The sequence below is a fragment of the Lontra canadensis genome, unplaced genomic scaffold, assembly GCF_010015895.1.
Source record: "Lontra canadensis isolate GAN:19392208 unplaced genomic scaffold, GSC_riverotter_1.0 scaffold88, whole genome shotgun sequence".
NCBI classification, from domain to species: Eukaryota; Metazoa; Chordata; class Mammalia; order Carnivora; family Mustelidae; genus Lontra; species Lontra canadensis.
This window is the reverse complement of record NW_022631082.1, coordinates 3,513,121-3,530,977: the sequence shown is the minus strand read 5'-3', so window position 1 is coordinate 3,530,977 and position 17,857 is coordinate 3,513,121. Positions and strand designations below refer to the sequence as shown.

General features: G+C 57.3%; 1 protein-coding gene across 1 annotated transcript; it reads right to left on the bottom strand.

The window, feature by feature from the left end:
• Window positions 1–183: 183 nt before the first annotated feature.
• TIMM44 (translocase of inner mitochondrial membrane 44) lies at window positions 184–14,045 on the bottom strand. Its single transcript, XM_032883823.1, has 13 exons — window positions 13,957–14,045; window positions 11,750–11,851; window positions 9,088–9,258; window positions 8,114–8,194; window positions 7,228–7,377; window positions 6,365–6,504; window positions 5,973–6,058; window positions 5,147–5,239; window positions 4,934–5,058; window positions 3,524–3,574; window positions 1,728–1,817; window positions 1,040–1,150; window positions 184–739 (listed from the first exon to the last, which is right to left on the bottom strand). Exons 1-13 carry the CDS (start codon window positions 13,999–14,001, stop codon window positions 620–622), a joined length of 1,365 nt encoding a protein of 454 aa, XP_032739714.1. The 5' UTR covers window positions 14,002–14,045; the 3' UTR covers window positions 184–619.
• Window positions 14,046–17,857: the final 3,812 nt, after the last annotated feature.

Below are 17,857 nucleotides of genomic sequence, written 5' to 3'. Positions count from 1 at the left end.
AGTCCCCCCACCACAGAGGAAGCAGGGTCCTGACTAGGCAAGGCTGCTCCTCCAGGGCCGCAGTTCCTTCAGTGACCTTGACCACTTCCTTGTGACCTCCTGGCCAGCTCCCACCACCCCATCATCAGTCCCAGCTCTCCCCCGGTCCCACCCCTAGTGACAGACACATCAGACGACCCAAGCTGCTCTCCTGCACTTTGGTCTTTTATTATGTCCAAATATCAGGCATATATACAGGGTAATAAGGGCACTGTTAAAAAACACAGCCAAAATGGCCTGGCTGAAGTGGCCAGTGGGCCACTCTGAGTGGCAGGGGCCTGGGCCCTGCCGTCCTGCCTCCAGAGAACCCCTGGGCAGGGGCCCCGTGGCACCATCTGGCCTATGCACCGCAGTGACCTCGCCCAGCAGCCCCACAGGGCAGAGGAGCAGCGGGGCCGGCAGTGTGGAGAGAAGCCCTCAGCGGCTGCCAGCCCTTGCCCATCCAGCTGCTTCCAGTCACCCTGGTAGAGAACCAACAGTCCTGTCCCCAAAGGTCTAACTGCTGCGGGCAGACACCAGTCCTCCGAGTGTCCACTGTGTGCTGATCCAGCCCAGGAGCCCCCAGTCGTGGCCACCGCACTCAGAGGACCTGCTCTGTACTAGAGGCGGAGATGTCCAGAAGCCGCCAGGCTGCGTAGGGGTTGAGCTCGTCCTGGTCTCGGCAGAGCGCCCACACGTACAGCATGCGCAGCACCTTGTCCTGCCGAGGTGGGGAAGGTGAGGGCTGGGGATGAGGGACTGTCGAGAGGGACGTTGGGAGGGACCAGGGAGTGGGGCGGCGGGCGGTAAGCCTGGCTCCGGGCTCCAGAGGCTGCAACTCAGGATGTGGCACAACCAGACGGCTCAGTCACCCTCTGACCTCCACCAGGCCCAGCTAGGGCCCTCGACTTCTGGAGGCCCAGCCCTGCTGCTTCTGCAGTCATAAAACCTCCTGGCTCCAGAGCGCAGGGAGCTGAGGGCGGCCACCCACCCGTCCTGCTCCAATTCCTCCCTCACTCACCGGGTCGCCCTCGACCACCTCGCCTTTGGGGTTCTTGATCACCATCACCAGCTGGGCCTGGAAGGTGATGATCAGCACAGGCCCCTGCTCCATCATCTTGCCCATGGCCAGCTGTTGGGGGACGGGGGCGGGGGCCAGTGCTCAGAGAGTGGCCACACCCCTTCCCTGCTCCTCCCTTTTGCAGGGGGTGGCCCCAGCACTCCCTTTGTGCCCCTTGTTGCCCAGGCCCCAGAAAGAGCCTGAGGGGTCGCCCATTTCTGGGTGGGGGATTCCAGGGTCCGTCCCAGTGTGAGCCCAAGTCCCAACTGCTGAGAACCCATGCAGCCTCCCCAAACCTGGGCCGGGCGCACACATCAAGGCCTCCCAGAGGGGCGAGTTCTGCACACAGGCAGGGGAGAGGGAAGCACGCGCTGGCATGTCTTCAGCTCCCCATAGGGACAGTGGGGGCCTGAGCGGTCCTGACAAAGCACCCACCCTTCCCAGTAAAGGTACAGGGACACACACTGCCTTCCGGGGCCCTGAGGTCAGGGCAGAGGCATCCTGTGTGTCTGCCACCCGCCTAAGCGGTGGCAGGCTCCCACTGAAAGGGACCCTGGAGGTCCCTTAACCCAAGCACCTGCCCGTGCCACAGCTCCTCCAGGGACAGGGCGCCCCTGTGACGAGCACACCCCCAGGGAGACACACTCACATCGACGTTGTCGATGTCCAGGATGCGGGAGTGGAACTGCAGGCCCAGCGCTCTGGCCTGCTGGATGGGGTGAGCCAGCTGGCTGTAGGTCTGCAATGAGAAGCCGCATACCTGTAGCCCCCGGCATGCCGGCACTAGGCCCCGCACCCTCCGAGGCCGGCGCCCCACGGGGCTGGGTGCACAGGCCTGGGAGACTCTCCCTGCAGGCCGGCTCGCCAGCCGAGCTCCGTGCTTTCGGCCCTGGCACTGTCCAGCAACGGCTCCTGGAGCCTGGGTTTGCCATGCCAGGAGTGGCAGATGCCAGGAGCCCGGCTCCAAGCAGCCAGCTGGTGCCACCCGTTTGCTGGCCCGAAGCACGGCCCCCTTCCTCGCAGCAAAGGCAGCGCTGCATCGAGACCATGGACTGCAAGTGGTAGCCCCGAAGGGTTGGTAATTTTCCTGCTTACAGGATCTGAAACCACAGCCCCAGGCGTACAGTGAGGCCTCTCTGGCTGATCCTGGACTTGCCCATATTCACGGTCCTGAGTCTTGGCCTGGAATCAAACGCGTTTTCTAGGATTTGCCCTAATCCGTGGCTACTCTGACATGGGCTACCCGGGATGCCTGCTCCTCGCTGACCAGCTCCTCTGGGAAGCTGCTGGCCGCAGGCAGCCCATTCTTCCCCAGAGGCAGCGGTGCCCCCCAACAGCCCCCCCACCCCCGTCGCCAAGCCTGCGCCCAGACCCGGGACATGGGCAGCCTTGCAGCTTTCCTCTGGAACCTTCTCTGGACTCAGCAAATATGATGGAAGACATTCCAATCACACCTACTTTTTATGGAAATAACTGATCTACCAAGAAAAAAAACCAAAAACGCTGCCACTCCCATTTCTGGTGTGATTCCTTAGAAAACAACATTTAAAAAACACCCTCTCTAAGAGCACCTGCAATTTCAAGTGCATTTCCAGGGGCACCAGCAGCTCTCTGGCAAAGATAATCAACCACATCCTAATGGTCCCAAAGTATTAAAAAAAAAAAAAAAAAAAAAAAAAACCCGCCACCCCCACTCTCAGAATGTCTGCTGGATTAGTCACCATGCAGAGGAGTATTTAAAAAAAAAAAAAAAAAAAAACTGACATCTTCTCCTCTGCTTTCTCCAAGTTGTTTGTGAGCTGGAAGCAGAACAGAATCAGCCAAAAAAGGCTCTGGATCGCTTAATACAAACAAGCTCGGGGAAAAAAGCCCCATGAAGACACAGGTCAGGCAACAAGCAGAGTGAGCCGAGGTGGCCGGCCAGAGCCCTGCGGGGACGCAGAGGCTGCCAGGCCCCGGGCAGACAGGGTGTGCTCCCGGGGAGGGCTGGCCCGCCGTCCACAGCCCGGCGCCGTGCAGCCCCAGGACCCGGGGCCCCGACTCCGGGCAGCCCAGTCAGGCCTTGTCAGGACACGCGGCTCCTCCCCATGCGGGAAATCTATCGCTGCCTGTTGTGATCTGTGTTTCGGGAACTGGAAGTGAGAACAGCTAACGAGTCCCATCAGAGCTTCGTGTCCTGCAAATGCTGCATCTGTGCTCATGCTGTGCCCTCATGATGCCTGTGACATGGGCGTGATGATGGACTCTGGCCCAGGGACGGGAAGGTCACACACACCCAGGGCTATTTGCAGCCCCTGTCCGCCCAGCCCCGACCCCCGGGGTCCCCCCATAATCAAGACACCAGACCCTGTCGTGCCCTTCTCTGACCGTCCTGCCCAAGCAGATCTCCAGGCTGTGATTCTTTTTAGGCCTAACTAGAAAAAATAAAAAGAAAGAAGTACTCACAGCTTCATAGCACCAATCTTTGAGAATATCGAGCTCTCCAGAAATCATGGCCTAAAAGGGGAAAACAACAAAAAAAATTAGCTTGAGCCTAAGAAGGGACGATCCAGGTGAGAGGCCCTCCCCACAGGCTCTAGCTGGGGAGAACGGGCCCTCAGGTTGGGCTGTGGCAGCGGGTGCCCCGTCAGGCCCCAGGGACCAAGGGCCTTGTGTGTTGACCCCCGGAAGCCCAGGGTGGTCCCAAAGGCCTCATGTGAGGAGGCAGAGGAAAGTGGCATCGTGGTGGGCTCACCCCGGCCAGGAAAGTAAGCCAAGGAGGCCAGCAGCTGTATTCTCCCTCCACTGGGGACAGAGCTTTGCCCAGGTGGGTCCATACAGGCCCAGAGGCAGGGACCCGGGGGTGGCCTCCAGGTGGCATGGGGGAGGCCTCCGCAGGAACCTACAGGCAGGGCCACACCCACAGAAGGTGATGAAGGAGCCCAGGACCAGAAGCCCAGGACCTGAGGGTAAGCACAGGTAGGCTGGGGGCTGAGACAGCCTCCCCCTTGGAAGAAACCTTTCAACTGTGCTCCGACCGCTGCCTTTGGGGATTGCTCCATTTCTACAGCCTCCCGGCCCCGCCCAGAGTGGCCTGAGGGACCTGGGAAATCGGAGGGGGAGGGGACCCTGGGAAGGTCACTGGGTTGGAGGAGGAAGGAGGTGAGGATAGGAACCCATCCGGGAGCGCAGGGCCCTTCTGTGGTCTCATCAGGACCTTCCCCAGGTCCGGCCACATCTTGGGGGCTAAGGGACAGACATGGCAGGGAAAAGGCCACCAACCTCAGGCATGGGCCTTGGGGAGGGTGCATTGTGGCAGGACCCTGAGCAAACTGCTCTCTCCTCGCTTCTGAGCCAGAAAGAGGGGCTAGAAGATGGGAACAGGATTCCCACAGAGGACACCTCGGAGGGAAGCCCCCTCAGGGTCCTCCTTGTGGCTTGGCCCCTGTGCCAGTGTCCCCAACTCCTGAAAGGCCCCAGGCAGCCGCTCGCGGCAGCTTCGAAGGAACCACCTCCAGCAGCAAGCACGAGGGAGCCGGGCAGGAGGCTCCAGGCCATCTTGCAAGGGAGGTAGGAGTTGCTGCCGGACATCATAACGGGGAACTCAGTCCCAGGAGCAGACGCAGCCCACAAGCAAGGCAAGGCAGAGAGCAGCTGCCATCGTGGGGACCAGCAGGGCCCATGGGCGGCCCCGGGTGCCTTCTCAGAGGCGCGTGACGAACAAGGGCCAGGCGTGGGGGAGCTCAGACCTCTGAAGCCGGGACAGCCGTCTGCCCCTGGCAGAGTGCCCCATCAGGCCACAGCCCATGTGCTGTGCGTAGCCCTGGGTGACCGAAGCAGGGCAGGACGGGGAGGGCCCACTGACGGGCGACCCACCTCCAGGACGTTGGGGATGATGTCGTTCTCACACTGCTGCAGGAACCGCTCCTTGTCAAAGGCGGGGTCGACTCGCAGGATCTCCGTGAGCACCTCTGACATCTCGGTCTTGGAGAACAGGCCCCCTGGAGGCAGCCGAGTCGGGAGTGGGTCAAGGGCCCATGGCCCTCCCCTGAGGCCGGCCCCAGTGGCAAGGACGGGCAAGCCACTCACCCAGCAAGTCTGTGACCTTGTCCGTCAGCGCACGGGACGCCCGGATGAGTGCGTTGTCGCTTTCATCATACTTCATCTTCATCTCGAAGAACCCTGTGGGAACATGGGCCAGGGTCAGGGGCCCATCCAAAATGACACCTCTATTCCACGACTTCGAGGGCTCTTTGGGGCCCCTGTGAGATCCACTCTCTGAGCAGAAAAGGTAAATGGGGAACCCTCTCCGGGCCTGTGTCCCCAGCAGTGGGCTAAGGGGGCTATGTGAACAGTGAGGGGCCTCCCTGCTGCCTGGTGCTCTCCCTCCATAGGAAACAGGCCTCTAGCAAGCCTCACAGGACAAGGGACGAGGGTGTGCAGCCCCTGGGAGGCCCCACACCCCAGACGAGAGCAGAGCACGCCAAGACTGAGAGCTGGCCAGCTGGGCCCCACCAGTGCTCTCCCTACTGGGGAGTATCTCATGGTGGAATCCACAGCCATGCCCCCAGCGAGGCAGGTGTGCCCGGCTGCCCTGCTGCTGGCAACAGCTCTGGCAATGACAGCGGTGGGTGACTTGGCCCCCATGGCAGGGTCCCTGGCCCACCAGCCCAAGATGTCCCGGGCTGCCCGTGTGAGCAGGGCTGTCCACTGTTGGCCTGTGCTCTGCCAGGGCTCTGCTGCTCACTGGCTGGGTGATCCTGTGGAAGTGGCTGGTCCCCTCTGACCCTGGTCTCCTCCTCTGTAAAGTGGGGGTGGGGGGGTCTGGCTTGTGCCCAGCCTATAGGGGGCACTCAGTAAGTGTCTGCTGTCACTGCCACGCTGTCAGCTGAGCCTTGGAGATGTGAACACTCACGATTAAATACCACGTTGTTGTCCCTGAAATCTTTCCACTGCTGGTACCACTTGGAGTCCTTATGCAGCACGACTCCCAGGGCCTCTCTAGGGAAGATCGGGGCCAGCGGTGAGCGGGGGAGCACCCGAGCCCTCCCACCCACCCGCCCCGGAGGGGAAGGGTGGAGCGGGACAGCTCGCCCTTCCTCTCTCAGCCTCCTGCCTCCTCCCTCCCCTTCCCACCACCCCACCCTCTCCCCCAGGTGCGCTAGGGAGCAGGAACTCTAGAGCAGAAAAGCAGCTGGGGGACAAACGGACTCGGGCAGGAGCCTTCTGTGGGCGCTCGAACACACACACCCAGTGTGCGGGGGGTGGGGGTGGGGGGACAGGGGCGCTGACAGGTCTGCTACCTACTCGTTGGGCTCGAACACCTTCTCTTCCTTGAACTTCTCTCCCGCAAACTCCTTCCTCTTCCTGAGCCGCTCTGGCCTCCGATAGGGCCCAGTCTGCCCCAGCACACTCTGGTCGAGCTCCTTCTTCACGGACTCCACCCCCTGGAGGAAAGCAGCCCACCACGCAGTGGGCACCCAGGACCTTCCCGACACTGCGGACCACCACGGCGGGCCTGTGCATGTGTACTGGGAACCCCAGTGTAGGGCCTGATGGCAACCCAGGGCCTTGGCCTCCCCCAATTTTGAGGTCATGTGGCCCAGAGTAACCTGCCTGACTTCCCTGCGTGGACGGCAGGACTGTTCTAGATGGAACCTGCTTTTCTTCGGCCTCCCTCTCAAACCCCCAGACAGGGGCTCTGGCTGCGTTCAGGGGGCTATGCATGCCCCTCTGTAGAGCCTGCCCCCCCACCTGTGGCCTCTTCCCTATATAGTCCTCCCTCACTTGTCGCTCAGGAACTGCTCATCCCTGCTGGGTCCCCCAGGCCCCTTGAGAGCAGAAACACGGACTTTCTATCTTGGGGCCCCTGTGGCCAGCAAGAACCCAGCCAAGGGAAGATTCGACAGGTGATGGGGAATGAATTCAGGACTTCCAGTCACCAGAGTGCAAAAGGTCCCTGGTTTAGGGCCGTAAGCAAAGACCATCAGCAGCCGAGAAGATCTCGCTTGCCCAAGGCTGCCGGCCGCAAGTGGAGCACAGACCTGGTGCCTCGGGCGGGGGCTCCCCCTTCCAGGGCGGCGCTCTGAGGTGGGAGCTCTGGCTCCTGGACTCAGAGCAGGCCAAAGCAAGGGAGGCAAGGGCACCCCTGGCCATAAGGCCTGACCCACCTGGGAGAGGGCTCTGAAGGCAGCCGTCTTCCCCAGCTTCTCCCCTCCCTTGGACACTGACTCGGCGGACTGCTTGGCAGTCTTGGCTGCATCTTCCACGCTCTCCTTGATTTTTCGGCCAAGGTCGCTTTTACTGACTTCGTCAAGACTCTACTGAGACAGAGGGACGGGGATGTCAGCACAGCACCCCCTGGGGCCCGCACAAGGGCCCCCAGAGCTAAGGCCAGTCTAGCCCTCCGAAGGGCAGGACCAGGTGAGCTCGTCTGGCCCACGGGGCCCTGAGACTCCGGTCCCCTGTGTACAATGTCCAGGGTGCTGGGCCCTTGGGCTCCGGGCTAGACACCAGGTCTGCTGGGCTCCCCCCAGAATGGGCAGGAGTAGCAGCCTAGGGAAAAGAGGGGAGGAGCCTGCGTCCAGCACTGCACTGGCCTGACCCTCTCTCCTGCCCAGAATAGAGAAAAGCAAAACAAGCCACAAAAAGGAAGGCCCCAGCGCATCTCCCTCCCATCTCCACCCTGGCCTGTGGGCCAAGCAGCGCTTCCCAGTTTTTAGGCAGGAAGAAAAAAAATCCTCCTCTCTCCTTCTGTCTTTGCCAGCGGCAAGCAAGCTTCTCACCCAAGTGGTAAACTGCAGGGCACGTGGGCTAGTCTGACTTCACCCTCCTTCCCGAGGGGCGCCCTGCAGCCGAACTCCGGAAGCCACCCGACCAGGCACGCTCTTCCAGTCTCACCGCCCACGGCTACTCATCGCCTGTGCCAAGTCCCGCCCTGCCGAGTCCCGGGCGCCAGCTCTGCCTGCTGCTTCCCGCTCCCCGCTCCTCCCAGAGGCGCCGAGCAGATGGCCCCGGAGCACAGCCAACGGAGCGCGGGGGCCCCGAGACCATTACCTCCTTCACTGTGCCTGAGATCTCCCCCAGCTTCTTCTTTATTACTTCGCTCGTCCGCATGGTTTCCGATTCGATGGTTCTCTACAGCAGGGATGTTGTTTCTTTTGGTTACGATGCCACAGTTCTCTTACAGGGGAGGGTCCAAAGAAGTGTTTTCTCAGAGGCCCCTTCCCCCTCCCCGGGGGCCCCTCACTGCCAACAGCCTCTCCAGCGGGCTCAGCAGCTGGAAGGCTGACACGTGGAGACCCTCTAGGCCCAGCCTTCGGGTCCACTCTCTCACTACGTGCAGGGGAGAGCAGGTCCCCTCCCCAACCCCTCCCCCATATCTGACGTTAACTGAAGTTGTCCTGCCTCACTCGGCACCCCTGCAGCTGCCAGCTCGCCGGATCTCCCGCAGCCACAGTCCCACCTGCCCTGCTCCCAAACCGCCCCTCAGCCCTCTTCCCTTCCTTAATGGAGAGGAAGGGTGAGCTGCCACGGACGGAGCAGACCTTGCGCATGGCTCGGGAGGAGGCCCAGAGAACAAACAGCCCAGGGACCCGGAGTGGGTGTCCACCGGTGAGACAGGCGGGGGTGGGGGGGGCTGCCCCACCTCCCAGGCCTCGTGTGGCAGAGGCGGTGCTGTGACCCGCTTTCTACCCACTTCACTCAGAGAGCCAGGAGCGGCTCTCAGGAGAGCGTGTCTCAAGCCTACTGCTCCCGCGGTCACCGGGGGTGCCCGGCGGATGCACACTCGGATCCTGCAGCTGGGGGGCTCCGAGACCCGGCATTTCCCACGAGCTCCCAGGAGAGGATGGCACTGCCGGTGTGCACAGCACCGCGCTCCGTCTCACCACAGAAACGGAGGTCTGGCGGCGGACTCCCGTCCCCTCGCCCCCCAGCCCCAGCGCAGTGACCTTGCCTGCCCCTGCCTCACGGGCACCACGCGGGAAGTGAGTGTCCCAGCGGGGGACACGTGCAGCAGAGGGACTCACGTATTTCCTCCTGGCTTCCTGGAGCGCGTCGGACTCTTCCAACTTGCGGGCCTCTTCTCGGAACTTCTTTATACTTTCTTTCATTTCCTTGTTTTTGGCTAATTCTTGTTTGATATTATCCAACAAGCCAGAGAGGAAGCCTTTCCTGTTTCCGGAAGAATAAGATCTGGACTAGAAAAAAATGTGAAAAAAAACAAAGGGTTTGTACTTTCTCCTCTGCACCGATACGGGTTTCACAATGAACAGCTACCTCTTTCCCGAGTGACAAAAGTCAAATCAAAAAAGCATCGGGTTGGGTGCCTGGGGGGCTCAGTCAATTAAACATCTGTCTTCGACTCGGGTCATGATTCCTGGGTCCTGGGATGGAGCCCACATCGGGCTCCTTGCTCAGTGGGGAGCCTGCTTCTCCCTCTCCCTCTGCCCCCACTCCCATTCACACTCTGTCTCTCCCCTCTCTCATAAATAAATAAAATCTTTAGAAAACATATATATAAAAAAATAAAAAAGCATCAGGTGGTAAGTTGTGAAATGTCCGGACAATAAAATATTCTCCAATAATAAAAAGAAATGAGTTAGCAAGCCATGAAAAGATGCTGTGGCTTGCCATAACGTCCTATCTCAATGACATCACAATTTTAAAGACACAGGGGAACCTTAGCTGCATATCGCCAAGTAAGAGAAGCCGGTCTGAAGAGACTCCAGATGGTATGATCCCGCTCTAGGACCCTCTGGAAAAGGTGAAACCATGCGGACAGTAAAAGGATCAGTGGTTGTCAGGGGCCCGTTGGTGGGGGTTAGGGGGAGATGAACGGGCAGAGCCCACGGGAGTTTCCGGGCACCAAGACTACTCTCTGGGACATGATGATGGTGGACACGCAGCAGACGTCTGTCCTCAGCCCGGGAATGTGCAGAGCGAACCCTGAGGTAAACCGCGGATGTCAGGTAATGATTACAGATAGATACCGGCTCATCAGCCGTAGCTACTACGCTACACTAATGCAAAATGCGCCTCATGGAGAGACGCCTCACAGGGACACTGTGCCCAGGTGGGAGGAGAGGGGGAGAGGGAGCTGATGGGAACTCCCTGTACTTCCTGCTCAGCTTTTCTGTACATCTAGAAGTGCACAAAAGAATAAAGTCTATTCTGGGGCGCCTGGGTGGCTCAGTGGGTTAAAGCCTCTGCCTTCGGCTCAGGTCATGATCTCAGGGTCCTGGGATCGAGCCCCACATCAGGCTCTCCGCTCAGCAGGGAGCCTGCTTCCCTCTCTCTCTCTGCCTGCCTCCCTGCCTACTTGTGATCTCCGTCTGTCAAATAAACAAATAAAATCTTTAAAAAAAAAAAAAAAAAGGAATAAAGTCTATTCTAAAACAAAACAAACTACCAGGCTCCTTCTCCAACAGAGGAAACCCTAGACAAGAAAGAGGCACAGGTTAGAATCCTCAGAGGGACTCAAATGTGCTCACCCCCAGATGAAGGTCAACAGCCAAAGGGGCCCTTGTCCTAGGACTGGAGTTCAAAGGACTCCGTGGCCCCTTATCCCAAAGAAGCTGGCATAGGACCCTGCTCCCTGGGCTTCTGGGGCTGGGATAACTGCTTCCTTTGGGGGTCACTCTCAAGTCCAAAGTTGGGACTCACGTGTCACCCCAGGGCTTGGCATAAACCTCCCTCATCAACCCACAGGATCACTGTCACCAAGAACTGAAGCTCAGGGGTCTCCCTCGTAGGAAAACCCGACACACCCAGAAGCCAGAGCCTAGGGAGGCCAGAAGAAAGGCCAAGGCCCCACTCCAGGAACAAGAGTCAGTCCACTGCCCAGACACAGGCTTCAAGGTCAGACTAGGCCAGGTTCCGATCCCTGCTTCGCCACAAGCATGAGAGTAGGCTCCGAAAAGGGAATGCTTGAACAGCCACGCGAGGGAGTCGTGCCCTGGGACAATGGGCACTTTCACAGTGTGCCAGTGCACCGCCGTGGAAACGGCCCGCCTTCCCACTTTCAGGGTGACTGATTCCTGAGCCCCCATCAAGCCGCAGGGCCAGCCTGGCCAGGCTTCCTGGTGGTGGGGGGGGCAGGGGGTAGTTCAGGTTCTAAGACTGTCTGGGACTGCACCACTGTCTATGTGAGAGAGTCTAGTGCTGAGAGGAAACCCAGAGGGAAGGGTAGGGTGTGGGCTGCCCCCATGTGTGGGTTTGGGAGGTAGGTCAGCTTCTGGGCTTTCCTCCCAATAGCGGTGAGGCGCCCACAGAAAGAAGCACGGTTGAAGAGGTATGAAGGGAAGGGCAAAAGCTCTAGAAAATGTGGTCTGTGAGGAACAACAGAAACAGGAAACCAAGCTCCCGGTGTGGGTGACTCTGCTCCAGTGCCTGGAGGGCTGTCACGGAGAAAAGGGAAGAGCCGCAGGGAGGTGGGATTCAGCAGAGTCCAGGGATGCCTTCCCAGCCATCAGAGCTGACACGTCATCCCCTCCATCAGGCAGGAGCTCCTCCCGAGAGGACCGGCACGCTGGGCTCCGCAACCCCGAAGGGCTTAGCCGTGGAATGTCAGCCTATCAGTGGCCCCGGGCAGTGTGGGAAACACTTGAGGCCCTCTCTCCTGTCACCGAGGCCTGATCTTTCAGAAGACGTTCCCCGGCCCTCAGCTTGCCGGCATTCTGAGTCACTCACCACGGGCGGCTCTCTCCCGGGCCAGCGTGTCTGAGAGGTACGGTGGTGTAGCGGCAGCAGGCTGTGGCTGGACAGGAACTGGACCCCACCGCCGAGGCATCTCTAATTGGGCGAGAAGAGAGAAAAGACCCAACAGAGGTAAGAGACTGACAGGGACGCAGGTAGGCCACACTAAAAAGCAGGGGGGTCGCCCAAGACTGATTTGCCAATTTTTACCGCATGCCTGTGCCGCATGCTAGTCGCTCGGCAATCTTGCTAAATTCTGAGAAGCCAGTGGAATCTTGCGGAAAAGACGACACTGGATCTGCACCTCCAGAATCCATGTCTACTTTCCTGCCTCTGAACCTGGAGGAAACCAGAGGAGTCCTGGGAAAGGCCAACCTACAGTGGAAGAAGGCGAATCATGCCAGTCTGCTTTGATCCCGGAGCCTGAAATGGGCACCCAGAGCCTCGACACTGGCAGTAAGCAGTCTTCTCTCACAGCCTACCCCCTTTCTGCCAGCCCTGGAAGAGCAGAGACCTAGGCTTTCAGACGTAAAACGCGGAGAACTTATTGGTCCAGGCACAACCCTGGGACAAACCTACCATGTCCTGGTCCAGGGCTGGGCTGCCAGCGGGACAACTGAGGGGACCCACCTGAGCAAAGATACTCTTAATGTCATATAAAAGGCATTTCTGCTCCCACCAAATAAAAAACTTAAGCCCCATAAGAGAAGGGCCTGTGCAGGTCTTGTTCAATGTTGAACCCTAGCACCCAGAGCTAAGCCAGGTAACTGATGTCAGTGACCCGGTGGAATCACTCTTCCATTTCCACTCTCTGGCCCTTTCCTCTCCCTGTTTCACTCCTCCATTCTCCAGGAACTTTAAGCAACATCCCAAATGCCACCATCTCCTATAGCTCAAGAGTAATTCCCGAGATGCCTGGCTGGGTCAGTTGAAACAGCATGAGACTCTTGATCTTGGGGTGATAAGTTTGAGCCCCATGCTGGGGATAGGGATGACTTAAATAAATAAACTTACCAAAAAAATTGTTTTTTAAAAACAGTAACTCCTGAGACGCCTGGGTGGCTTAGTCGGTAAGCATTTGTCTTTGGCTCGGGTCATGATCCCAGGGTCCTAGGACCAAGCCCCGCATCGGGCTCCCTGCTTTTTTTCCTGATCCCTCTGCCTGCTGCTCCCCGTGCTTGTTCTCTCTCTGACAGATAAATAAATCTTTAAGAGAGAGAGAGAGAGAGCAACTCCCAAGAGTTTAAGTAAGTTCTTCTTCTCTGCCTACATTATTGATCCTGGAGCCACTGACTTCAGCAACAGTCTGAAACAGTCCATCTAACTTGGGAAAGAAATTCCACAGTACGCAAACCTGAGGTTGGTTCCCCACCAGTTTTTGTGCCCAAATCCAAACACGTATAGATTCAATCTCTCAGCCCTGACTCAAAAGACAAGCAGCCCCCCGCCCCCGTCCCCGCAAAAAAAAAAAAAAAACAAAAACAAAAACAGCCTTGAATCAGAGAGCTTCTTTCTCCCCACACTAGGATCCCTATGAGACATTTCCTCCCTGCATTCCGGCTCTGTCGTCAGCCTGACCCAGGGTGCTGGCCAGGTCAGCTACCCCACTAGCTGACACTGTGGGCAGGTTGCTTAAACTTTCTGAGCCCCGGTTTCCTCACCCAGTCCCAACAACATGAAGCACTATTGTTTTCTGAGCGCGCTATACACACCTCAACTCCCACCGCCCCTGTGAACCCAAGCTCTCAGCCAGGGCGAGAACCACCTCCCGCACGTTCACACGGAGGGTTAGGAGGAGCGAGGCAGGAAATGCTCTTGGCAGAGGACCCGGCATATAAACGCGAGCCGTGACTGTCACAGTGTTCTGACTTCTCGCTGTTTCTCCACTGGGCGCCCTGGCCACCATCCACTCCCCGATGCACGTGGAGTCTGATCAGGAAGTGAGGCGCGATTTGCCCCCCGCCCGGCTCCGCCCATGGCGGCCTCCGACCCGGCACGCTCTGCTCCTGCCCACGAGCTTCGCTCCGGGATCCCGGGCCCGGCCTCCGCCGACCCAATGCCCCAACCCCAAGGCTCTCGCCGAGCCCAAGGAAGAGCCAAGGGGGCCAAAGGCCTGAGGACAAAAAGGCCCTGGAGGTCGCAGGCCTGGAGCTCCCTGGACCCGCCCCCAATCCCCACCCCAACCCCGCACGTCCGCTTACCCGCGGGCAGCGGCACCAGCCTCCCCACAGCGCCGCCGCCGCCATGTTGCAGGATCCCGTGTGACCTTCTTGCGACGCGTCCCGATGGCGTCACCCGCCGCGTCGATGTGGCGCGGCGTGGGCCTGGGAAAAGCCGGCTCTGGGGGCGGGGTTTCGGAGAGGAAACAGCCTATGACTAGACAGCATTCCCGGGGAGGGCGGAGCCTTGGAGAGCGGTCTGGCATAGGGCGGGGCGTAATGAGGGGGAAATTCCTAGACAGCTAGGCCTCTGATAGGGCAGGATTTTGGAAGGCGGGGCCTGGTACTGGATGTCACCCGGGGGCGGGCACTTTTTTGAAGCGGAGACCTATGGTTGGATAAGACTGCGAAGGGGCGGGTCGTGAGGGCGTGCTGCGTCGCGAGCGGTGAGCTCCCCCGCAGATCACGCGGGATTGCAGAGGTTGGAAGGACAGGGGGAGCGGCTGAGTGCAAGGACGGATTCCGTTGGATTCTGAACGATGGGCTCGCGGTCCGGCCCTGTAGTGACTGACCCTGGCTCTCACTGACAGTGGCCTAGAGGGACCGACAGAAGGGCAAGTGAGTTGCTCCAAAGCGAGAGCACAGGAGCCCACTTTGCACAAAACTTTGAGAAAGCGCCTGTTGGTTTTAGTCCAGAACAGGAAGGTGAAGCTGAGACCAGGCCGGGTGGACGCCACTCCTCCACGGATTGCGTGTGACTTGACACACTTGGCCCTGAAGATCAGGCCTTTTGTCTTTTTAGCTCCTGGACACTATTTTCCATTTAGAGAATGCCGCCACCAAGTGGCGGTACCTTGACGTGGCCGCGCAATCTGAGTCTGGGAGGGATGGGGACGGTGGGGGAGTCCGCGCGTGTTGCCTTTGCCCTATTGTAGCCTTTCGAGGTATTAAACTGTGATAAGGTGTGTGGGACTTGAAAGGGAGGCAACACACACTCCCTAGCTTCAGGGTTGAACAATTCTCTGTCTCTCAGAAGCTCCACCTCGAGGTGGGAGTCAGCGATCCACTCTGGATTTGTCTGAAATATCTTTACTCCAAGAAGAGCAAACTAGTTAAGTGGTTGGGATATATAGGTTTGTTGCTAAGAAGAAGGTCTGGGCTTCTTCATAGTAGCTGAAAGCATGAGATCCGATCAGGGCACCCGGGAGTGTGTCAAATGGGCATATCTAAGGCGGAGGGTAAAGTGGAGGGAGAAGAGCCCTGGAAGGAGACTGGGCAGGACTGGTCAACAGGTGGGGAGAGCATCTGGAGGACCTCAGAGAAGGCAGGTGGAGTGCGGAGTGTTGGATGCTGCCGGGGACTCGGGCACTCTGGCAAGGCAGGCACGACCAGGCCGGATCCGTCATTCTTGGCATTTTGCAATACGGAGGTCCCTGGTGAGAAGCAAGGGCATTCTGGTTGAATGGTGATGGTGGAAGCCAGATTTCAGTGGGTTGAGATTCCTTTTTTTTTTTTTAACAGAGGTAAGACGGAGTCAACTTGGACTGGCCGGCAAGAGCTAATTGTCAAATTTTTAGGAATCTGGGAGCTAGTTGTCAAACAGCCGTTGTTGAAAAGTTCATTGTGTAAACTTCCCCATCACATGGATCGTATTTAGACAAAGGTAATAAATACTCAAAACGCAGCGCTTCCTAGTTATTTTTCCACGTGTTGCTAGCTGTGCTACTGAAGGTATTTACATAAGTCACATCTGGATGCTGGGAATGCTGTTCTGTGCGCTTTTGCATCTTCTATCAGCTCCGTGTTCTGTGATGCCGCATCCGAGGCTTGAAATCAGCCACGGTGGGAGTATTTATACCACGGGAATTGGCAGGCACTACAGATCGGGAGCTTTGGCTCATTTGGAGTGCCCGTTAGTAAACACTCAGCCGGCCCATAGAGCAGGCATGGGCACCGCTGAGGAACCTTTGCTGTGTGTAGCGGGAGAAATGATGGCAGCTGGAAGAACATATGCGGAGGCCTGAGGGTGCTGTGTTTCTCCACCTTTTCATTTTGAGACTTTTAAAAGCCACAAAAAAAGTTACAGGAACGGTATAATGAACACTCATAGACGCTTCCTCTAGATTCATTTTGACACTTGCCATCTCTGTTTTATATATATATACACAAATGTATACAAGCAGATTTGTTTGTTTCGCTAAACCTTTGAAAGAGAGTTGCAGACATCAGGATACTTCCCCTTCAATACCTAAGCACACTTCTGGGGCGCCTGGGTGGCACAGTCGTTCAGCGTCTGCCTTCAGCTCAGGTCACGAATCCCCGGGTCCTGGGATCAAGCCCTGCATCGCTCTCTCTTTCTCTCTCTCTCTGTGTGTTTCAAATAAATAAGTAAAAAGTCTCTTTTAAAAAAAATATTTTATTTACTTGACAGAGAAAGACACAGCAAGAGAGGGAACACAAAAAGGAAAAGTGGTAGAGGGAGAAGCAGGCTTCCTGCTGATCGGGGAGCCCCAGGTAGGGCTCCATCCCAGGACCCTGGGACCATGACCTGACCTGAAGGCAGACACTGAATGACTGAGCCATCCAGGTGCCCCAGTAAATAAAAAATCTTAACAAAAAAATACCTAAGCATATTTTTGATAAGGGCATTCTCTACCAGACCACAATGCCCATATCACCCCAAGACAGTCATTATTGGCAATTAAATCAATCAAATAAAACTCTCTAGTATTCTTTCCCCAATTTTCTCTTTGTAGCTTTTTTTTTCTTAAGATTTTATTTATTTATTTGACAGACAGATCACAAGTAGGCAGAGAGGCAGGCAGAGAGAGAGGGGGAAGCAGGCTGAGCAGAGAGCCCGATGTGATGTTGGGCTCAATCCGAGGGCCCTGGGATCATGACCCAAGCCAAAGGCAGAGGCTTAACCCCCTGAGCCACCCAGGTGTCCCTCTTTGTAGCTTTTGAAAAAAAGAAAAACCCAAGGTTCCATCAAGTGTCACTACGTTTGGTTGTCATGCCTCCTTCAGTTTTCTTTAATCTAAAGAAGTCCCTGGGACACCTGAGTGGCTCAGGGGGTTAAAGCCTCTGCCTTCGGCTCAGGTCATGATCCCAGGGTCCTGGGATCGAGCCCAGCATCAGTCTCTCTGCTCAGCAGGGAGCCTGCTTCCTCCTCTCTCTCTGCCTGCCTCTCTGCCTACTTGTGATCTCTGTCTGTCAAATAAATAAATAAAATCTTTAAAAAAAAAATCTAAACAAGTCCCCTTGTTTTGGGGGGGAGGGATCATTTATGACCGAGGATTTTGAAGGGCTATTGTCTTGTAAAAATGCCCCACATTCTGAAGGTGACTAATTTCAGCATGATTAGTTCCTATGTTGTCAAGAGGTCCCATAGGTGATGCGTGTTTCCGACTGCGCGCCAACAGGAGGTTCATGATGTAATCGGGGAACACTCAGTTTGCTGTCTTGGTCAAAGGTTGCGATCTTTTATGATGTCTGTGATGGGAGAAGGAGGAGTGTATTTACATGCTGAGCTGCCTGGCAGAAAGAGCTATCGGGAGAACGGGGAGGGGATGGGGACGAAGGGAGGGCAGCAGCTGGCAAATGTCATGCTGGGCCCAGGGGACATTGTAGGTGTGTCCATCCATCCAGGCATTATTCCAGCCCGGCAGGTGTGGGCAGAGAACCTTGCTCTGCGTTCATCACCCTGGTCCCCTGTGGGGAAATAGTTTAGGTTTCCAGACCAGCAATGGGCTCCAGCTGGTTTGTACTGGGCACGCAGTGGGTGGTCAGTGATATCAACAGTCGCTGATTTCCTGACACTGACGTGCTGTAGGAAGTGCTGTGCGTGCTGTGTCTCGTTTAAGTTTTCCAACGATCTTATGTGGTGAGATGTTATTTTTCCATTTTTGCACCACAACTCACCACCAAGTTAGTAGCTTAAAAC

Coding starts and splice junctions, on each gene's coding strand:
- TIMM44 (XM_032883823.1), bottom strand. CDS start 14,001: ATGGCGGCGGCGGCGCTGTGGGGAGGCTGGTGCCGCTGCCCGCGG. Junction 1,151..1,727: donor TGGACATCGACAACGTCGAT/GTGAGTGTGTCT, acceptor GTCCCCCAACAG/CTGGCCATGGGCAAGATGAT. Junction 740..1,039: donor AGGTGGTCGAGGGCGACCCG/GTGAGTGAGGGA, acceptor CCACCTCGGCAG/GACAAGGTGCTGCGCATGCT.